Source organism: Sprattus sprattus (assembly GCF_963457725.1).
Source record: "Sprattus sprattus genome assembly, chromosome: 14".
NCBI classification, from domain to species: Eukaryota; Metazoa; Chordata; class Actinopteri; order Clupeiformes; family Clupeidae; genus Sprattus; species Sprattus sprattus.
In genome coordinates, this window is record NC_137912.1 from 23,975,738 (window position 1) to 23,997,569 (window position 21,832).

General features: G+C 42.1%; 1 protein-coding gene across 1 annotated transcript; it reads right to left on the reverse strand.

The window, feature by feature from the left end:
* Positions 1-11,954: 11,954 nt before the first annotated feature.
* Positions 11,955-21,285, reverse strand: LOC308375003 (peroxisomal succinyl-coenzyme A thioesterase-like; the record flags this gene model as incomplete). The annotated part of the gene is made up of 11 exons (XM_080851022.1): positions 11,955-12,079; positions 12,208-12,349; positions 12,944-13,024; positions 13,401-13,494; positions 14,490-14,572; positions 14,902-15,021; positions 15,247-15,410; positions 15,820-16,010; positions 16,192-16,291; positions 18,133-18,332; positions 21,194-21,285. The coding sequence occupies 11 exons, from the start codon at positions 21,283-21,285 to the stop codon at positions 11,955-11,957; spliced, it is 1,392 nt and encodes a 463-aa protein (XP_080707148.1).
* Between the last annotated feature and the right edge of the window lie 547 nt (positions 21,286-21,832).

The window sequence follows — 21,832 nt, forward strand, 5'->3', positions numbered from 1 at the left end:
ACAGTAGCGTAACGTAGATAGAACGGGCCCCGGTGCCTGCTATTATGACGAGCCCCTGTCAGTGGCAAAAGGTAGATGGGCTCGATATTGCAAGCTAGTTTACTAGCCATGAGGCATGAGGCGCGAACACACACCATTGGCGAATATATATCAACAATGTGTTGGATTTTACGGTCAAATTAGTTACTTTGGTTATTGTATTGGGAAAGTAGACAGGTCAACGAGAAAGTGATCAGAAACATGGATAGTGCTTTGACTCGCTGTAACGTAAACAGACGGTCAAAGTGCTGAAACATTTTTAAAACACTGATGAAAGGAATTATTTGGTGCAGCAGCACACACAGCAACTTTACCCACATCTGAAAAACACATACACAATTAAACAGGCACTCGGCGGCGACCTGACTCCGAAAGTACAACAACCTGTTCAATAATGGCTCGGCAGTTAGAAGGATAGGAGTTGTGCATACAACGTTATTGCTACGTCCCTGTTGTAGTTGTAATTAGCTCGCAGGCAATGATGAGCTATGACAGACAAAACTTCTGTCTGGCTGGGGGACTGCCCAGTGATCCAAAAGCTCAATATTTCGAAAAAATGTCAGAAATATCTTTACCAAATTAAACCCCAAATGCCTTTGTTCCAACCAGTGGTGCCGGATTCATGTTTGTGGTGGGGTGGCAAAAAGTGCGTGTGCAAGGTGAAGAATGCAAGAGGTCAGCTCACTGGAGGATTTTTCATGTTTTACACATAGGCCTAAACAAGGAAGCTGGAAGTGCAGGCTCTGGCATAATTTAGAAATATTTTAAGTGGCACAAAACACACGCAGCATTTAATTTGCACAGCAGAGACGCTTGCCGGGCCTTTACGCATATAACTTTTCCTAGGCAATATTTGTTAACTTAGCCTACTCTGGTTTTGAATATAGGGTACCACTCGTGAGAAGGAAATCACCGGCAGATTGTCGCAGGTCATTACGCAGATCTTGTTAAGCACTGACAAAGCATGCATGCACAATGCACATTATAGGCCTGATTTATTCAATGCCATTTTGGAAAGTGTTGTGTGTGTGTCTGCTGGTAACAAGAGGTAGGCTAATCAGCGAATGTTGCATTTGTTTCACCAACTTTATTAGGAGACGGGCAAACCCTGTCTCTGCGCTTAAGCTGCGTCCTCCACATGAGAAAGTGGAGGCGCCTGGAGAGGAGAATTGCGCGTCTCAAACGCAATTACAATCAAGGGTTCCGCATGCTGCAGCAGCTGGGTAGCAGTTCAGATCTTGGTCCACAACTATGTTTGACTTGTTTTGAAAACATGCATTTTACCCAGCAATCATCATTGCAAATCTGAATATGACAAAAATACCAAAGAAAACAAGAACTTATTAATTTCATTGTATCGTGTTTTAATAGTTTATGTAGTGTATGTTAGATTAGCATATACTTTTATTATAGCTTGCTTCCTCCACAAATAATACCTACCTGTTAAAACGGATATATATCATTAAACACTCTTCATAATTATGTCAGTGTGATTAGCGATATAGACGACACGCGCCTTAGATTTTCCAAAAGTAGAATGTAGTGGCAGAAAAATGTCGTTAGCGCCTCTCCCATTATGACGAACTCGGCGACTGTTCGCCTGAAGTATAAACACACCTGGCCTGGACAACACTTTCTTTTTGTGTCGGCGACCTTTTCAAAAGTGTTGTCTACCGAAGTATAAATTGGCCTTTATATTAAGAGGTGGATTCACTCAGTTTAACTGTCGTGTAGGACATCACTGAAGGCCTAGTCGTGAAATGCACGGACCGCCACTGTGTTCATCTTACCATAGAAAATATCCTGCACCACAGCAACATTTCTCCCTTAAAGGTGGCTGCCATCCCAACCAATCACATGCACCTTGAACCTGAACTGCTTCTGGTTCCGCTTAGCGTTTGCTATAAAATAACCATCAGCCTACCCCCTGGGCTATCTAGTGCAGTGCTAACTTTCTTGAGTCTGGGCTTGTTTTCCATTAGGCTCAAAGTCTTTTCAGATATGACGCTCGTATCAATCCTAAAGTTCATAAAGGTGCCCTGAAAGGTCATTTTACAGACCATGCATCACTGGAATCCTTTACCTGTGTGATTTCGCCGAGGAACCGTCTGCATGCTCTCTGACATCTTTGACAATAAACAAAGCCAAACTGCAGCGAAATGTCCTGTCTTTTTGCAAGTGTGGCATTCCGCATTCCTTGCTGGACATTTGTCACCTTTTGCATGAAGTTTCTGGCATCTGGAGCATCCTTTTCCTCGCTTATCTTGCGCGTTACGCCGCTTGCACTGAATTTGGCGGCGATCGGACTTAGCTGAACGTGCATGCGCGGCATGGATCAGGCAGTGACAACCATTGACATATATAAGCTATGGGGCCGCATTTATAAAATGTTGTGTAGAAACCATCCTACATTTTGTCTAAGACATTTTCTAAAATGATCGTAAGTGAGATCCACAGAAAAAAGAACGTACACACAAAAAACACATGTACGCCAATCGGTTATAAATTATCGTGGAATTGTGCGCAACTGAATCTCCGCCCTCAAAACGCCCCTATTAAATCGAATTAGCATAGTATAAATGCACAAACAGTGCGTCCTCAATGCACAAACTCTCTGTGACAATGGCAAGCAAGAAAGAAACATGTAAACAGAAGAATTATAGTGAGGCTGACATCGATGTTCTGCTGATTGAAGAGCAGATGCGGGCAAAAACATTGTTAGAAAGCCTGTCTGGTGGCGTAATGGCATAAGAAAAGTATGTGACATGTAGTAGACACGTCTCCGAAGCAATACCAGAAGCCGCATCTGTGGCAGCAGCACCTGCTGCTCCAGCATCGGGGCCTCGCCGGCCATCGCCACCTTCCCTTCAGCATGCCTTTGCGTCGCTCCACTACCGCCCGCGTAGGGGCATGTGCTGTATTGAGGTGGGCTTCCTAGGATGTCTGACTGTGCGTAATCTGGATGAGAATACATTGGGAACCCTGTTTTACGCAGGAAATCCTCTTTCACATTTTACTGTTCCTGGGCACTGTATGGAAATCTAATAAATTGCGGACATATAGAGGGATAATACTCGAAGAACATCGGGCAAAATTCTGCTTAATGATGACTGGGATATACTCGACTGGTAGTTTTGGCCGATTCGAGCACAGTTTTGGCCGATTCGAGAATCCTAGAGTAAAAGTAAAGCTCCGCTTATGGTAGCCTGACGTGTCCCTCCAAAAAATTTTACCAGTCAAGGCGACTGAGACCAATGAAGACGGTCAGATAATTCCCGCAACCCCTAGTGTTCCGGCAGTGAATTGCAATACCATACTGAAAACTGCAACGCAGATCTTAGAAAGACTCCATCAAAGCGCCTGCATGGTCACATTTGGATACAAAGAGTACTATAACAGAACCCTAAGAGTGACATATTGATCCAAAAATGACTCTTAATTGCTCCTGTAAGGCCTCCTGTTGAGGGGGGGGGTGGGGGTGAGGGTGGAGGGGTATCTGTAAGGTCGGATATTAAAGCATCTGTTGCAAGATGCAATATTAAGGCTAAGTGGGACACTTTCTGTCCAGACATTGAAGATAAAATGAAGTGATACCTCAGTTATTACATTATTGGCTCAGTTATTACATTTTCAAAGTTTTTTTTTTAATGCAAGGCCAATAACGTAATAACTGGCCAATAACGTAATAAGTTATTACGTTGTAGGCCAAAAGTTATTACGTTATTGGCTCAGCAACTTTATTACATTATTGGCAGTTTATTAAATTATTGGGTTTATTACACTTAAATTATTACGTTATTGGCCGTTATTACGTTAGCGGTTGCTGCAGGCACAAAGCTCTAACAGAGCCTTCTCGGCAAACGGTACTTGCTTATCAGCCATTCATCATCCTGTGTCAAAAAGTCTGCGCGATCACGAAAAAACCCTTTCTCGCCTTATTGCGCAGTTGGCAATATCCTCTAATAACAGCAATGCAGCCATATCTCCTACTGAAAACTAAGCCACTAATGGACTTTTTATAGGCTATATATTGAGCGAAATGTTTTACACTTTTATTAAAAATAAGTGTAAAAATGTTTTACACCTATAAGACGTGAATTTCATTCATGTGCAAATTTTTCTCATAGTTTAATTGATTTTATTGAGCAAAACATTAATTTGGCCTTTCACCATTAGCCTTTATGGTGACAGTGGTGCTGACGATGATGATGAAACTGCGTGTCGGCGCTCAGAGAGTTCTGAATTCCTGCAGTACTCGAGTATTGCCACAAGGAAATGTACTTACGCGAACTAGAACCAGACGTAGAGATACGTCCTTTTCTACGTTTAAGGCGGCTTTTATACATCTGTACTTTGACGTGGATTTCATAGCACGCCCACTCTAAGATCAAATCTGTGCGTTAGTATGTTTTATAAATGAGGCCCATGGTCTTTATCCTTGGAGTGATGTAAAGCATGGACTGTCACCTCTTGTTTTGGGTTTAGATTTCTCACAAATATCTGAAACTTCTCGTCCACCAGTGCCTGGGTAGGTTGCACCGACACAGCCATTGAGCTCGAGGACCTACAAAGACATTCATCTCTGGGCTACTCTGGAATAAAATGACCTTCTGTAACTTTTACCTGGCGTCAAAGTCTTCGGTCTTACACAAGTGCCGCTAGGACTCGGTGACAGTGCATCCTAGTATCACGATACAGATGGAGTCCGAGATAAAATCTTTCAGTCTCAACAATTCCAGAGAGCAAGTGTGTGTTTGTGTGTGTGTGTGTGTGTAAGTGTGTGGGGGGGGGGGGGGTGTTGGCCATTATGTTGAGCAGCTTGTGCAACATCTTTGAAGGATGTTGCACAAGCTGCTCAACATAATGGTTATTCTCTCCTCAACCAACTCGTGGGTGGGTCTCAAGAGCAGAGCCAGCCTTCTTGAACGAATTGAACAGCTGCTGTCATTTTCAGGATTTGGGTGTTTTAGAACCAGACACACGCATCACTCAACTGAAAATCAAAATATTTTATTTATTCAAAAAAATGAAATGTTCCATTAATTAATGAATTAACGTAGTCCTTACAGCTGTGGACTCTGACGTCCTGACAAGGACAGATTTTTCACAAACTTTCAGAGCAGCAAGTAAAGAGAATGTATCTTGTGGTTCATACAGCAATCAGTCTTCATTCCGGTAAAGAGAAGTAACAGGTTTGACCCACCAGCCTCTCCAACTCTTGCCATATATACTGTTTAGGATACATCGTACACTGTAAAAAAAACAGTAAATTACTGGCAGCTACGGCTGCCAAACAAAAACCGCAAAATTAAAGTAAAACATCCTAATTCAAATAAAGTGCAAAAACCCTATATTTACAGATATTTCCATTTAAGGATTTGCAGAGAAAAACTGTGTTTTTTTATAGATTTTTCCTCAATTAATACAATCAAACACCATTAATAAAGTTACAGCCCTAACAGTTTAGCAGAGAAAAACTGTTATTTTACAGATTCTTCCTAATTTATTACGAGCAAACACCTTTTATTAAGTTAGGGTACTAAAAGTATAGCAGAGAAACACTGTTATTTTACAATGTTTTCCTCGATATTTAAGATTAAAAACCTTCAATAAGGTGGCAGCCCTAACAGTTCAGCAGAGAAAAACTGTTATTTTACAGATTTTTGTATCTATTATTAATATCGAACACTTTCAATAAAGTGACAGTACTACAAGTTCAGCAAAAAATACTGTTATTTTACAGATTCTTCCTAATTTATAACGAGCAAACACCATTCATTAAGTCAGGCTTCTTTAATTAAGATTAAACACCTTCAATAAAGTGGCAGCCCTAACAGTTTTAAAGAGAAACACTGGTATTTTACAGATTTTCCCTCATTTATTACAATGAAACACCTTCAATTAAGTGACGGCAATTCACATTTAGCAGAGAAACTGTCATTTTACAGATTGTTCCTACATTTTTATGATCAAACACATTCAATAAAGTGCTGACACATGCTCAAGATTGTAAAATGATGGGTTTTTTTTGGAAGACAATTATTTCAAACATTGACTTGCAGGGTTTGTGATTGAAGAGTTTCAGGTGATGCAGTTTATTGATGGAGTACAGCCGGGGAACAGGACAAACATAAACAGAGTATACAAATTCAAGAAAGGGTTAACAGACAGAGTTCTAACACAAAGAACAAGATCTAGGAACATGAACTAAAGATCGCACAGAGTCTCACTCTGGCTACTGTGCGCAAGGGCAAAGAACAGAGGTACACGGCTACAAGCCGGACAAGACAGTCACATTACTCCCGGTGCCGTATGCACGGCACTCTGGATAATGCAGTCCTGAAAGTCTGCCGGCACCGAACTGGCTGACTCGGAAGCCAGCAGACAGGGAGCTTGCGGGGCTGGACGCCCACGGACAGAGAGCTTGCTGGGTTGGAAGCCAGCTGACAATGGGGTTGTAGTTGCCGGTGGCCGGAAGGCGGAATCCCAGGGACGTAGAGTGGGCCACAGAGCTAGAAGACTTGGGCAAAGGTTTCGCCCTTGTAGCGACGAGACCAAACACGGAGTGAGGGGAGTGCAGGTTATATATAGGGAGTGAATCAGATGTGTGTGATCATGTGATTGGGGACCTGAATGCAGTGCAGCTGGGATGGTGAATGATACTGATGACATGCAGCTGAGAGTATGAGTGAGAGTGAAACAGGTGTATGTGCTTGTGTGATTGAAGGGGGCGTGGCCGGAGCGGAGCTCAGCAGGAACATGACAATACCCTCTACCCACAAAAGTTAAAACATTTGTCTTCAGACTCATATTAAACTACATGGAGTGAGTCAGTCCATTGCAAAGTAATTTCCCCCTTGTCTAGTCTTTATTGTTCTGCATTGCTCTGGGCCAGCCAGATCCAAGGTTAGGTCAGGTCAAAAGTATTGGGACACCTGGGACCGTATTCACAAAGAATCTTAGGGCTAAAAGTAGCTCATAAGTGGCGAATTTAGGAGAAACTCCTAAAAATAATGGGCGTGTCAGTCTTAAATGTAGGACTCCTAATTTTTTTTACTAAGAGCAATTCACAAAATATTTTATCCCTAAAAGTAGCACCTAAGTCTAGGACAGCTTAAAACTCCTCATGAGGACTCCTAAATCACTAAGACCTATTCACAAAAAATCGTAAGATGGCTGCAGCCGACTTGGAATTGATAAAAGACATTGCTTAAACCGTGAAGGTATTAATATTGTCGTAGAATTAGCGCGGGATGCAATGACGCCTTTAAACAACGATGTGTCCCGAAGTGAAATGTTTGGAAACATAAAGATAGCCTATTTGGCTTCGCGGAAAACGCAAATGACGACACTGGGAATCATCAGTCAGCCGTTTAATTCATCCAACTATCAACGCACTGTAGACCCCACATCATCCAACAGTTTATCCAGTTGCTTTTGGACAATCGCCTATTACACAATATCAAAGTAAATTCCATGGAGATCGCAGGAATGTCCAGTGACGGGACACACATTACAATAATTCGTCCACCATGGCCTGGATGTACCGATGACTCGTGCATTTCAACGGAGAGCGGTCGCAGGTTTTTGAGAACTTACCAGCTGGATGCCGCTGGGGTGACAGTGGCTATTGGTCCTGGGACTAGGCTTTCGCCTAGGCTACGGTTCACGTTCGTTTCGCTTTGATCAATTAAGATTGGAGGGCTTGATATTATATATTGATCGCTTTCTAATTATCTTATCGTGCAAAGTGTCATTCCCGTTGGATGCACAAACTTGTCATCATGCGTGTGCATTCTGCTAACTGCACTGTCCATAACTATTTAATATGACTTAATTTGAAGCCTAGGTTATTCTCTTATTTTCAGTTGATATAGTGGGATTGTTAGAGGGATGTCACAAATGAGTTTTTAATGAGAGAGCCTGTCAACAACCAATCACCGTCCTCACCAGTGTTGTTTTTGGCAGGCATTTTAGATTTAGTTTTAGTCTTAGTCTTTTTGACGAAATGCTTCTTAGTTTTAGTCCCATTTTAGTCATTTCTATCTTTGAAAGTTTTAGTCTAGTTTTAGTCCGACGAAAACTCAAAAGGTTTTAGTCAAAAATCAAATATACATAAGATGCGTGTATTTATTTAATAGGCCAATACATTTATCATAATGAAGCACACTGAAACTGATCTAACTTTCAAAAGGAGGGGAACACAATGTGGCTCCTAGTGCAATTCTACTAAAATATGAGGGGTTGGGGAACAGTAATTATTCTGCCCTAGCAATTACGTGCATGTAAGGCGTAGACAGATAGACAACAATCCAGAGGGTGTATGATGTTTAGGTCTTTACTTTCTGATGCTCTCATTCCCAATGTATTTATTGTAAAACTATAAAACAAACACAAACACAGCAAATTACCATATGTCCAATTTATCCCGTTCAACATGTTTCGTGAATAAGAAGCTAGTCACCAGACACGTTAGTTAGCTTAACAGTTGAAAATAGCTATCCCTCCCAACCAAAGGCAAACTACGCTAATTATGAATTGATTTAATTAAATTAACCCTCTTATTAATTACTGCACACCGCACATAACACACCCCACAAACATTGCATTTCAACTTACGGACGTTCCACTCCAAAGGTCGGACGATTTGACAGCTTCCATGCAGCTCTTTGAACACGTTAAAATAACTGACTATAACTGAATTCTCGCGGGGGAGACGTAACAAATGCACTCAAGGTGCAATACCGGAATGCACCAGTAGGTGTCCTTCTCGGACAACAAATTATGTTAACAAACATATTAACAAATATCAAGTCAGAACACTCTTTTTACGACCACCCGCACCCGGCACATGTTTTGAAACTTTGTTCGTCCACTCACTAACAATTTAGTCTCGTCTAGTTCTCGTCTGACGAAAATGTCTACATTTTTCGTCACATTTTAGTCTTTATATGGCTTTGGTGACGTTCGTCTTAGTCTCATTTTCGTCATGGAAAAAAGGGGTCTGACGACGTCATTTTCGTTTTCGTCTTGCCTGACGAAAACAACACTGGTCCTCACCCCTTCTAAACTCGTGCATGAGAATGGACGTCATCCATAGCAACGGAGTTTTTATCTTAAGCTTAGGAGTTGGTATTATCCTTAGTATGAGTAGGTCTCAGAGCCGTTGTGAATCACTTTTAAGAAATTACTCCTACGTAAAAGGTTTTAGCGCGAGTTAGGAGCACTCCTAGTGGTAAGATAAAAGGCTTTGTGAATACGGCCCCTGATCATCACACAGTTTCACGCACATCTCATTCCAAAACTACTCTATAACAGCTGCCTCTCTTATAGGAAGTCTTTCCACAAGATTTTGGAGTGGGTCTGTTGGATTTAGTGCCCATTCAGCATTAGGGAATTTGGACAATGCTCTTGTGTGACTAGACCAGGCTTGCCGATGCCGTTAGAATGGGTCCCAAATATGTATAGTGGTGTTTAGTTCAGGGGTGGCTTTAACCGAATGAACAAAGTGAGTCTTATCTTATCAGGATAACCCAATCAGCCAGCAAGATACGCGAACCTGTAACTAATATCATAGGTTGACTGACCTGTCAGTCTGACACAACGCGCGCACCCAAGACTATTTTACAGTTGCTATCATATGTCCATGGTTGCTATGGTAAACTCTGCTAAGTCTGTACGTGGAAAACATAAACTAATACTTTCCTTGACTGGTCCACACGTGTGTCAATCATGACTGTAGACCAATGAGATGCAAAGATATCCGAGTGCACAACAGAGAAGGTTCAATCAGTAATCAGTAATTCACGTGCATTTGTTTTGCCGTTTAGCCACGCAAGTTTTAGACCGTTCTATAACGAAATGCAGTTGTACAACGAAACACATTTATTCTACATCATCATGGCTTCTAAAAATAAAACAGAGAATCAGCCCCAAAAACATTGTTTTTATGGGGTAACAGCAGCATTGAAAGAGCTTCAACCGTTGGATGACGAGAAGATTGAAATAGAGTCTGGTAGAATCAGAAAGCAGCAAAAGTCACGGAAGAGTATATGGAGAGGTCACCGATTATTTATCTTCTAACTTTTGATTGGGATGAGATATCAGTTCCATTTGTTCAGGTGATGGCATACCCTTGGGGGCACACGATTTTATGACATAACTGGCCATTTCAATTCATTTTTCCACTTACATCCACAGTAATCTAGATGCAAAAGGAAAAATAATTAGGGGGCGCCTATATTTTGGGAAGGTTATCAACATCTTTCTAAAATTTGAGATAACATATATGGTACTCTAAAGGTATTTTTATCATAGCTTGAGGGGTACTCTGTAACATCAAATTGAAATTTGCCATCATACTATGCTTAAAACTCAAAAGTAGGCCTTTACATTTGGGCATGGAATTTTAGGTAGAATTTGCCAAAAAAAAACATCAAGGTTCTAACAGGTTAATGAAAATGGGTTTGCTGAATTTTTGAGGAATTCACTGTAAATTTACATAGAAACATGATAAATTGTTAGTATGTACATAAACCTTAATATAATGATACATATTTAATTACAGATTATCAGTGTAATTGTATTTACATTTGCATGTATTTTAGTAAAATGGAAAAATTCTGTATAAATAATACAGTTATTTTCTGTAAAAAAAAATAGAAATAATAATAATAATAATAATAATTCTAATTTTCTATAGCGCTTTTCTAAATACTCATTATTGGCATTATCCTTAAAATAGCAGTCGTGTTTTTAATTTATAGTCAACCTCCATTATTATACGTAGTTTTGTATACAATTTCACAAAACAGAAAACCACTGTAAAAATGTAGAGTTATTAACTGTAAAATTAGGGTTTTTTTTTTTACAGTGTAGGCTTTTAATGTAAATTAACTAGATTTCAAATGCAAATCTTCTGCTGTTCTACATTATAACTGGGTTTCTCAGAGCCGTGGCCTGACATGGTTCCCCTTGGCCGACCCCCTCTTCCACAGCTGCTGCTGCTGCCTGCCACTTCCACCACATCAGGATATATACAGTCATCTCTTACAGAACTGTCACTCTTAAACCCAAGACATCCTAAGTCATTGGGGCTGAACCTTCAACTAGCTTTAACAGCCATGACATTAAGCAATACCTGTGAACCTTTAACTAAAGCAGCACGTTGTTTTAAAACACTGTTGGGAGCACAGCATTTTAATGCTATTATGTGACCAGAATATGAATCTGTCTGCAGTTCCTAACCCTAGGAGACCCCATACCAGTCACATAAGCACAACTTATACATTATGCATTCACAGTATAATAGATAGCATCTGTTTCCTTGACTGCAACCAGGTGTGGTACATTATGACGTGAGACCGTGTGGTGATTGTAGCCCTATGGCTTTACTGATTGATTTGGGAACATTTTTAAATCTGCTCCAGCGCTAGTGGATCCTGTTGGTTTAGTAGCTGGTGGTGATGCCTGGTAGAGGTGTCTGTAGTTGTAGGGTTTAGGGGGTACTGGTAGATCTTCGGTGTTATATCACAAAAGAGGTGTTTGACATCCTGGTTGAGTGTGTGTGTGAGTGTGTGTAGTTTTAGATCTTGGCCGCTGGTTGTATATCCTGGTAGAGAGTGTGTGTGTGTGTGTGTGTGTGTGTGTGTGTGTGTGTGTGTGTGTGTGTGTGTGTGTGCGTGTGTGCGTGTGTGGGTGTGTGTGTGTGGTAGAGAGAGTGCAGTTTCAGAGATTGGTCGCTGGTTGTATATCCTGGTAGAGTGTGTGTGTGTGTGTGTGTGTGTGCGTGTGTGTGTGTGTGTGTGTGGGTGTGTGTGTGGGTGTGTGGTAGAGAGAGTGCAGTTACAGAGATTGGTCGCTGGTTGTATATCCTGGTAGAGTGTGTGTGTGTGTGTGTGAGAGAGAGAGCCGTTTCAGAGCTTGTTGGCTGGTGGTATATCCTGGTAGAGGTGTTTGTGGAGGAAGCGGAGGATCTTCTCCCATGCGTCTTCCTGGGCGTCTGCATGTGGCTTAGGCTGACCTCCCCACAGCATCATCACTACAACACAACTGCGAGATTAGGAGGCACACTAATATTGTGTGTGTACCTTTATATATGCTGTTGAAGTGATGGTACTGAAGTGAGTGTGAGAGTGTGTGTATGTGTATGCCTGTGTGTGTACGTACCTTTGTCCTTGTTGTGTGGATTGATGAAGTAACTGAACCGGATGTGTGGTGTGTATGGAGGCTCAATCAAGTGACCTGCGTCTGGGTATGACAACACCGTCAGCAGGTGACGATTTCCAGACCGCTCCATGATCTGCTCCATCTGTGTCCACACACACACACACACACAAGCACACAGACACACACACACACACACACACACACAAGCACACAGACACACACACACACAGACACACACACACACACAAGCACACAGACACACACACAAGCACACAGACACACACACACACACAAGCACACAGACACACACACACACAGACACACACACACACACACACACACACACACACACACACACACACACACACACACACACACACAAAGACACACACAAGATTCATTGTTAATCCAGGATGACAGTCCATTTGAGACTACTGATCAAACTGTTGACTTTAACATGAGCCATGAGCATGACACATCACTGTTGATGAGGAATATCCCCCAGTAGGTCACTAGAGATTATTGAACTTTATAAAAAGGAGCGTTGGAGAGAATACATTTGCAACTGAGTGTATATGTGTGTGTGTTTGTGTGTGTGAGAGAGAGAGATAAAGAGAGACACCGAGCGAGATAAAGAGGGACAGAGAGAAAGAGAGAGGGACAGAGAGACAGAGAGAGAGAGAGAGAGAGAGAGAGAGAGAGAGAGAGAGAGAGATTTAGTAGCAGGCTAACTCACGTCTTCAGTGGACTCCACAGTGGCCCAGCTCTGATCATCCTGAGCGATCACAAGCAGCAGAGGACACTTTATCTTGCCCACCTGTGCACACACACGCACACACACACACACACACACACACACACACACACAGACACACACACACACACACAGACACACACACACACACACACACACACACACACACACACACACACACACAATCAAAATTCACATACTTGATGCAGGTTTAAGAAATGAACCACACAGACTATTTCTTACCTACCCTTCATCAATACACAGCATGCTGCCTTACTAATGTCTCATTATGAATATTAATCTCACCCTGCTGACCTGCTCAAAAACACCACCACACAAACAAGTTAATACACCCATCTAAAGATATTCTCTGTCTCTGTCACACACACTTATACAAACACACATGCAACCACATACACACGGGCACACACACACTTACATCCACTTTAAGGTCAGGTTCAGTAGGGATGGGTAGAATGACATCTCTGAGGATCAAATGATTATTCTCATCAAAGCGTGAGTTGGCTAAGCTCCTGCAGAGACACACACACATATGTTACATTATAACGTCATCCATACATAACGTCATCCTTACACACATTCATAGCATGCAGGCTAGGCCATAGGCAAACCCAAACAAACACCTAGACTGCTTATGTACCAGACATGTGGAGCCCTGGTGAAGATACAAAGGTAAGGTAAAGACCCAGAAGCGTGTTATCTATCATATGGAGACGATCTCTCCACACTGTTACATATTCCATACAGATCCACTTTCTGGCCTCGGCCCACAGAGAGGACAGAGCTCCGGGCCCTGGGCCTGCCAGAACCGGTCATTTTACCCCTGGAGTTTCACACAGGCAGTTTATCTGGTTGATGCTATGCCTTGATTGCACAGTATCTAAAGGGTGCCAAAAGACACAGGAAAAGACAGCTGTAGCCTCTGTAGCGGCTAATGCGCACCTCCCTAGGAATAGAACAATAAGTCGTGGTCACGCAGACTGCAACAACTGTGATTGGTCCACTTGTTCAACATTTGGGGGTCTGTGTTAATAAAGCCAAATGCTAAGCAATATTGTTGAACAACCAATCATGTCCCTGTCAAATTGCTGACCACATTTTTACCAGAGATGTTCTCGGGACGAGTGGCAGCCCGAGTGCGAGACGCCTCACATTGTGCGCGTTAATGATCCTTCAGCAGGTTCACCTACGGAAACCTTGTTACGACTTTCACTTCCTCTAGATAGTCAAGTTTGATCGTCTTCTCGGTGCTCCGCCAGGGCCCGCTATAAGCCCCGGTGGGGCCGATCCGAGGACCTCACTAAACCATTCAATCGGTAGTAGCGATGGGCGTTGTGTACAAAGGGCAGGGACTTAAACTGTTAAGATTGCCACCGCGCCCTTTAGGACATCTCTGGCTTAACTTCTCTACTTCTCTAAAAAAAAAGAAAAAGACACTTTTATACAAAACAGACCGTTTGGTCTGTCATCCGCCATTTCCCCCCCAACTAGTTCCCACTGTACTTACTGGTTGATCAGCTGAAAGTACTCAAAGAGGGTCTTGTTGACAGGGTAAACATGACTACCACTGATACACACACAGCAGCGGGGCTAAAAGAGACATTATCCACAGTTTTAGTATTTATTTATTTAGTATTTATTGTTAGCACTGACTGCATAGCAGGTTTGAAAAATATATATTTCACCATTCATTTGTCAACAGACTTAAAAATATGAGTTACTCAAAACTCTTTACACATATTGTTCCTTAAAATCCAACTTTTGGGAGTCCCACGAGGGATTACTGTATACATCTGAACTTCTGAAAGACTGTATTCATAAGGGGAGTGAGGACATACATTGTGTGTGTAAGAGACAGAGTGCGTTTAAGAGAAAGAAAGAAAGAAGAAAGAGAGAAACAGACAGAAAGCAAGACTTACCTTGGCGGTTTTAGAGTATGCTGCGAGTGTGAGGGTGACTGACGCCCCAAAGGACAGGCCAAGCACAGCCACTCTATCTGAAGACACCTGAGGCAGGGACTGCAGGATATGATACGCCATCTACAACACACACACACACGCACAGACTCAATTTTAAAAGGACCCATTATTTTGTCGCGTACTCTTACACACAACCAGCACCACCCAAAAAAAAAAAGCATGTGCCGTTTCAGTGCTGTAGAGAAATGGCTTAACTTGCAACGTAACACTACAGCATACTCTCCATCACATGCATGTGTGTGTACTACGCTACTGCTAGAACAATCTGATAACACACACACACACCTCAAAGTATCCGGTCTCAATATCCAACGTCCGCTTTTTATTCGGAGAGAGGAATTCCAACGCCAGAGCAACAAAGCCATGTGATGCCAGGAGGGCGGCCCGGTACTCCACCAGCCCTCCTCCTCCTCCCCATATGTCCAGGACTGCAGGAAAGGGCCCCGGGCCTGAAACACACACACACACACACACACACACACACACACACACACACACACACACACACACACACACAAGAATAAATGTAAGAAATACACACACACAAAGCCATATACTCTATATGGCTTTGTGTGTGCGTATTTCTTACATTTACAGACAAGACCAATACTGTTGAATCTGCACAGCGACCTACAGCTGCAGGAAGTGACAAAATGTGCAAACTGGAAAAATAGATCCTCTTTTCCCTTCATATGTATACAAAGCATATTCAAAACATAATATTTAGACAGAGTATGTGTGTGTGTGTTAGTGTGTTTGTGAGAGTGAGAGTTAGTGTGTAATTGAGTGAGTGAAAGTGTGTGTAAGAGTGTGAGTGAGAGTGAGAATGAATGAGGGTGTGTGTGAGAGAGATTGTACCTGGTGGTATGAAGAGCGTGCCTATGACCCCTTGTTCCCTAATGTCCACACGCTGCACACCTGGCGCCAGGTACCATCTCTCTGTGACAACCGTCGCCAATGGGGCCTCTTCAGAAAACCCCTGGTTCATGAGACCTTTGTAGACGGATATGTTCACCACCATTGGAGACAGAACGTTCCTCTTTCGCAGCCTAAAACATCCCAGAAAGACATTGAGTAGCCTGTATTGATGCACGGACATGCTCACGGACACGCACACGCACACATACAAACACAAACCAGATGCACACACAATATTCAGTAGCCTGTACTAAGCAGACAGGAGAGTCTCACAGTCATTCAGTCACTCTGTCTGATACACAGCTACGTTACCTGAGCCCGTGTCTGCTACCAGGAATGGGCCGCAGGCTCCACAGTAGGCCCATGGGTTCAGTTCCAGTGTAGGTCCCACCCGTGCTTGCATCTTCCATGACTACGAGAAAAGGGGGAAATGGTTTAAAGTCAGCAAGGTCCACAGACAGAACAGCACAGGTGAATCTAACGTGACCAGTTGATGCATTGTATTATTACATAGCAAGCTAGCCAGGCTGATGCAAAGGCAAACAAAAACACACGCCAGCTTATCTACTGTAACTGAACCCCGCACCTTTTTTCCACCCATCCTGACCGCTGTGAAGGCAAACCCAGGCAATGCATTCATCAGGCAGCCACCACCACACCCTTGACCATAGTCATATATGTATTGATTATTGCTATTTATTAACAGATGTTCAGAGACATTGTTGCATGCTATTTTGTGATCTGTGAAAAAGTAGGCACTTTCTGCAATAAACTCAAATGAGTGGCATTTTTCTGGCACGTGTAGTTTTTGTAACATATTTTGTTATAATTTTGCATCACATTTACATTGTCTATTTGCTTTGTTTCGGTTAAAGCAGTTGACACTGGTGGAAGCTTGCCAACACACTGGTGTATTTTGGCAGTATAACTGCGAGATACAGGTAGGCAGACAGGCAGACAGGCAGTTTTGCTGTTCTACAAATTAGACAAGTTCACTAGTTTGTAATTATTGAAATGAAAGGCAGGTCTTAAGTTGAGCTACATGACAGTCTGGGGAGGTATATCAGTGTTTCCCCTAGGTTAACAGCTTAGGGGGGGGGGGGAGAGGGTCAGCGGCAGGGGCGCGGCGCGGCGCAATACGCCGCGGCGGCGGACACGGACACAAACACTTAAATGAATTATGATGTTCATGTGTTTCATTTAATGACAGCAGTCAATATAACATCTTACAGTAACAGTATGCAACAATTATACTGCAGGGTTAGGGGTTAGGATAAGCAGTTTTACTTAAAAAATAAGTATAATTTTACATGTTTTATGGTAAAGGTAACCTTAAATGACTTATTTTGTGATCTGGCGCTATATTTATAAAAAAAAAAAAAAAAATTATTTATTTATTTTTTATTTTTTTACTTGAGCTTCCAGGGGTTGCGGGCGGGGCCGTTGGGGTGGCGGGCCGCCACCCTAATATCATTGTAGGGGAAACACTGTATATTGTGGTATATTATTAGTGGAATGCTGCTAATGCTTAAACTTTAAAAACTAAAATTGTGGGAACTGTGTTGTCAGCTTTACAGATTATGTAAGTGACTCTTGATTACTATGCACAACATTGATTTATCTCATTAAGACATTTGAAGCATAATGCCAAGAAAAGAGAGGCTCCAAAAGCAGAAGTTCAGGGAACTGCAGCAAGCAGCTCAGGGTAACAGCTTTCTTGTATCTTGGATTAGGCCATCAACCAGTAAAACAAAGGGAGAATCAGTAACCCTACCTGGTTCAGAGGAGCCCATCACAGATGAGGAAGGACAGACATAGTGTATGACTGAGTTATGTTCAGGAGATCATTTTTTTATTTAGTTTGTTAACAAAAATAAATATCTAAGTTCAAAATATCCTACTGGGTTTTTTATTTATTTCTTCTTATTATTATTTTTAATTTCATAAATAATTTTGGCGAAGGGTGCCCTTTTTTGGTTTGAGCACCTGCCCCCCAAAATGTCTGTGCACGTGCCTGCTTCACATGAACATATGCTATCAAAATGGATTTAAGGATGATTCCAAAATAGTTGCCTATAAAACCATACCTCAAAAAGTGTACAATTGTTGCATAGTGTTACTTTTAGTAACTTTAGTTAACCAAACTAGATTTCTCCCCCCAGTAGCTTTGCTGTAATTCTCCTCCTTCTAGTCTGAAGTGATCAGTAGCTTGCAGAGCTATGCTTTCAAAGTAGCTTCCCCAGCGCTGGTTACCTGTAACGGTTCCATTGTCGTCGCTGATATAATGTCCAAACGCCTCCCAGGAGTCTTTATCGTCGGAGTGATGTAAAGAATGGACCGTCACCTCTTGTTTTGGGAATAGATTTCTCACAACTATCTGAAACTTCTCGTCCACCAGTGCCCGGGTAGGTTGCACCGACAACACCGGACGCACAGCCAATGAGTTCGCCGACCTACGAAAATTGACATCAGCAGAAACATTTATCTTGAGGCTTTCTGACAGTCAGAAAGCCATGCTTTGACAAAAATACCAGTCATTTTAAATAGTCGGCGCATGGCCAATGACAAATTAGGCATCTTAATATTAGGTCCCATTCAATCTTATTTGTGTTAGTATTACCTCCAACCTGTTTAGAAAATACAAATAGTGCAACTATTCTGATTAAGGCTACCCCAACGTAATTTTATTATTTTCAATGTCAGCCGTGATGGAAAAAAAAGGTGGCGGAGTAGCTGCTCTCTGTAGAATCATATTTCAATGCAAGCAGGTAGCCTACATTCAGGAGAGTTTGCCTCTTTTGAGTACCTTTCATTCCTTTTAAAGCAATCTCAACCAATTGTATTTCTAACAGTTTACAGGCCACCTAAATACTGAAGCAGTTTCCTCGATGATTTCACTGATCTACTTTCTCGACTGAATATGATTGTTTAGTTATCACTGGCGACTTTAATGTCCAGGGGCCGTATTCACAAAGCCTTTTATCTTACCACTAGGAGTGCTCCTAACTCGCGCTAAAACATTTTACGTAGGAGTAATTTCTTAAAAGTGATTCACAACGCCTCTGAGACCTACTCATACTAACGGTGCAGATCCATTCAAGCGATCTGAGCGACGCGATCAAATTCCATTGCTTTGAGTGGGCGTGGTGTAGCGTGTGGAAATAGACTGGACTAGTGATTTTTCAAACCGTCAAAGACGAGAAAAATCGCTCCTCATTTGCATAAGTTTGAGCATGTTCGAATTTTCATCAGGCGCGTCGCTCAGATCGCTGGTCTACGTCACAATGGAGCTGGCTCCCGTTGAAATGCATGGGGTCGCCCAGATCGCGTCGCCCAGATCGCTTGTACGGATCTGCACCGTAACAGTGCAAATCCATACAAGCGATCTGAGCGACGCGATCAAATTCCATTGCTTTGAGTGGGCGTGTTCTTTCTCTGAAATGTTGGCCGCTGCCGGTGAAATATCGCTCCTCATTTGCATAAGTTTGAGCATGTTCGAATTTTCATCAGGCGCGTCGCTCAGATCGCTGGTTTACGTCACAATGGAGCTGGCTCCCGTTGAAATGCATGGGGTCGCCCAGATCGCTTGTATGGATCTGCACCGTAAGGATAATACCAACTCCTAAGCTTAAGATAAAAACTCCGTTGCTATGGATGACGTAAATTCTCATGCACGAGTTTAGAAGCGGTGCGCACGGTGATTGGTTGCTGACAGGCGCTCTCATTCAAAACTCAGTCCTAACATCCCCCTAACGATCCCACTAAATCAACAGAAAATAAGAGAATAACCTAGGCTTCAAATTAAGTCATATTAAATAGTAATGGACAGTGCGCTTAGCAGAATGCACACGCATGATGACAAGTTTGTGCATCCAACGAGAATGACGCTTTGCAAGTTAAGAGAAAGAGAAATTGCCAAAAAAAACACGGAAATTGCATGGAATCAAGGAAGTAATAATTAAAGCACCATGCAAACTATTAGGTAATCAGCATATTTCCAGCCCTTAAACACTTCAAATATCAGTCCATACGGCTCTTTAAGTCCTCCTGTCATAATGGACGAAACGAGGGCGAGACGTAAGAGAAAGCCGAACTGGTCCCAGTGTGTTCTGGCACCCACGCCACCGGGCATTCCTGCAATCGCCATGAAATTGACCTTGATCCTTTGAAGTAGGCGATTGTGCAAAGGGAACCGGATAAACTGTTGTACAATGTGTGGTCTACAGAGTGCGGTGATTGTTTGATGAATGAATCGGCTTACTGATGATTGCGACATTCTGAAGTCGTCTGCGTTGCAAAGTTGCATTTTCCCCGTAGCCAAAAATCTTAATGTTATCAAACATTTAACTTCCGGACTGATTGGGTTGTTTCGGTTAGTTGGAGACGTGATTGCATCCCGCACTAATTCTAGTAAAATGTTGATTCCTTCACGGTTTAAGCGATATCTTCTCAACAATTCAGAGTCGGTCAAGTGTCTCCAACACGTTGCGTCTGGCTTCAGCCATTTTAAGACTTTTTGTGAATAGGTCTTAGTGACTTAGAAGTCCTCATGAGGAGTTTTAAGCTGTCCTAGACTTAGGTGCTACTTTTAGGGATAAAATATTTTGTGAATTGCTCTTTGTAAAAAAAATGAGGAGTCCTACATTTAAGACTGACACGCCCATTATTTTTAGGAGTTTCTCCTCAATTCGCCACTTATGAGCTACTTTTAGCCCTAAGATTCTTTGTGAATACGGCCCCAGATTGATAACACGCTGGACAAATACGCAAAAAAAAAAATCACTATTATACGGGAAACGTTTGGGCATTCACAGCATGTGCAACGACAAACTCACAGTCGAGGTGATACTCTGGATTTAGTTATGACCAAGGGCCTTGATATTTAAAGTGTATCTGTTAAAGGTGCAACAGTTTAAAAAACCTAGTTTAATTCAAATATTTTGCTTCTTATTCCTTGTGTCACTATACACACTGTTTTATCGTCTTTATTTTATCTATCTTAATTCTTTTTTCTCTTTCCTGTTATTGTATATGTAAAGCACATTGAGTTGCACATGTGTATGAAATGCGCTATAAATAAAGTTGCCTTGCCTTGCCATAGGCCTACTCTGGAATAAATTGACATTCCGTTACATTTACCTATTTACAAAGTCTCGTTGAAAGTGCATCATATAGTATCTCAATACACACCCTTTCAGTCTCAACCTCAAGTCCAGATGCCAAGAGTAAAACTGAACTAAGGGGCCAGTCGATTTGGTATTAAACATTAAGAATTTGGACATAACTCACAGGATAATTAGGCTACATAGCCTACCTTAGCCTGATGCAAGTCGGAAGTTGATGTCTCCCCGAAACTAACAGTCGTGCAGTTTTCTGTGCCAAGATGCAATAACTTCTTAAAATCATGGCTGCGTTTCACCTGATCGTGGTCGTGGACCTATGTTAGATACATATAAAGACGTCACTATTGATGAGACTGAGACCAGCAATCTGAATGTCAGCGCTCTATCTTTTGCAAAAGAGGTGAACTGGGCAAAAATGAACTGGGCGCAGCCAGCCTTTAAGTGACATGAAAAAAACATGTTTCACGAGCAGACAAGGGGCGTTATTTTCCGAGGATGATTATATCTCTGTTTCACATCGCTACAAAAGTTACATCATGTTCTCAGAACCTTGTTCTTGAAAGAAGAACGGTATGAATGACTATCAGCAGTGGTGTAGTGGTCCCTGGAGAAGTGGGTATACTCTTATTTTTTTTAAGCAGCCCATACAGCACAGGATAAACGCCCTGTTTTGAGAGTGGGTATACGCAATGCTGACTGAAAAATAAGTTGGTAGGCTATACTCCGTACCTGCGTATAGCCTGCACTACACCACTGACTATCACTACAAAAACAGGTGGCATTGTTTCGTGGTACATTCAGCTATTATGATTCAAACATTGATTTAAGTA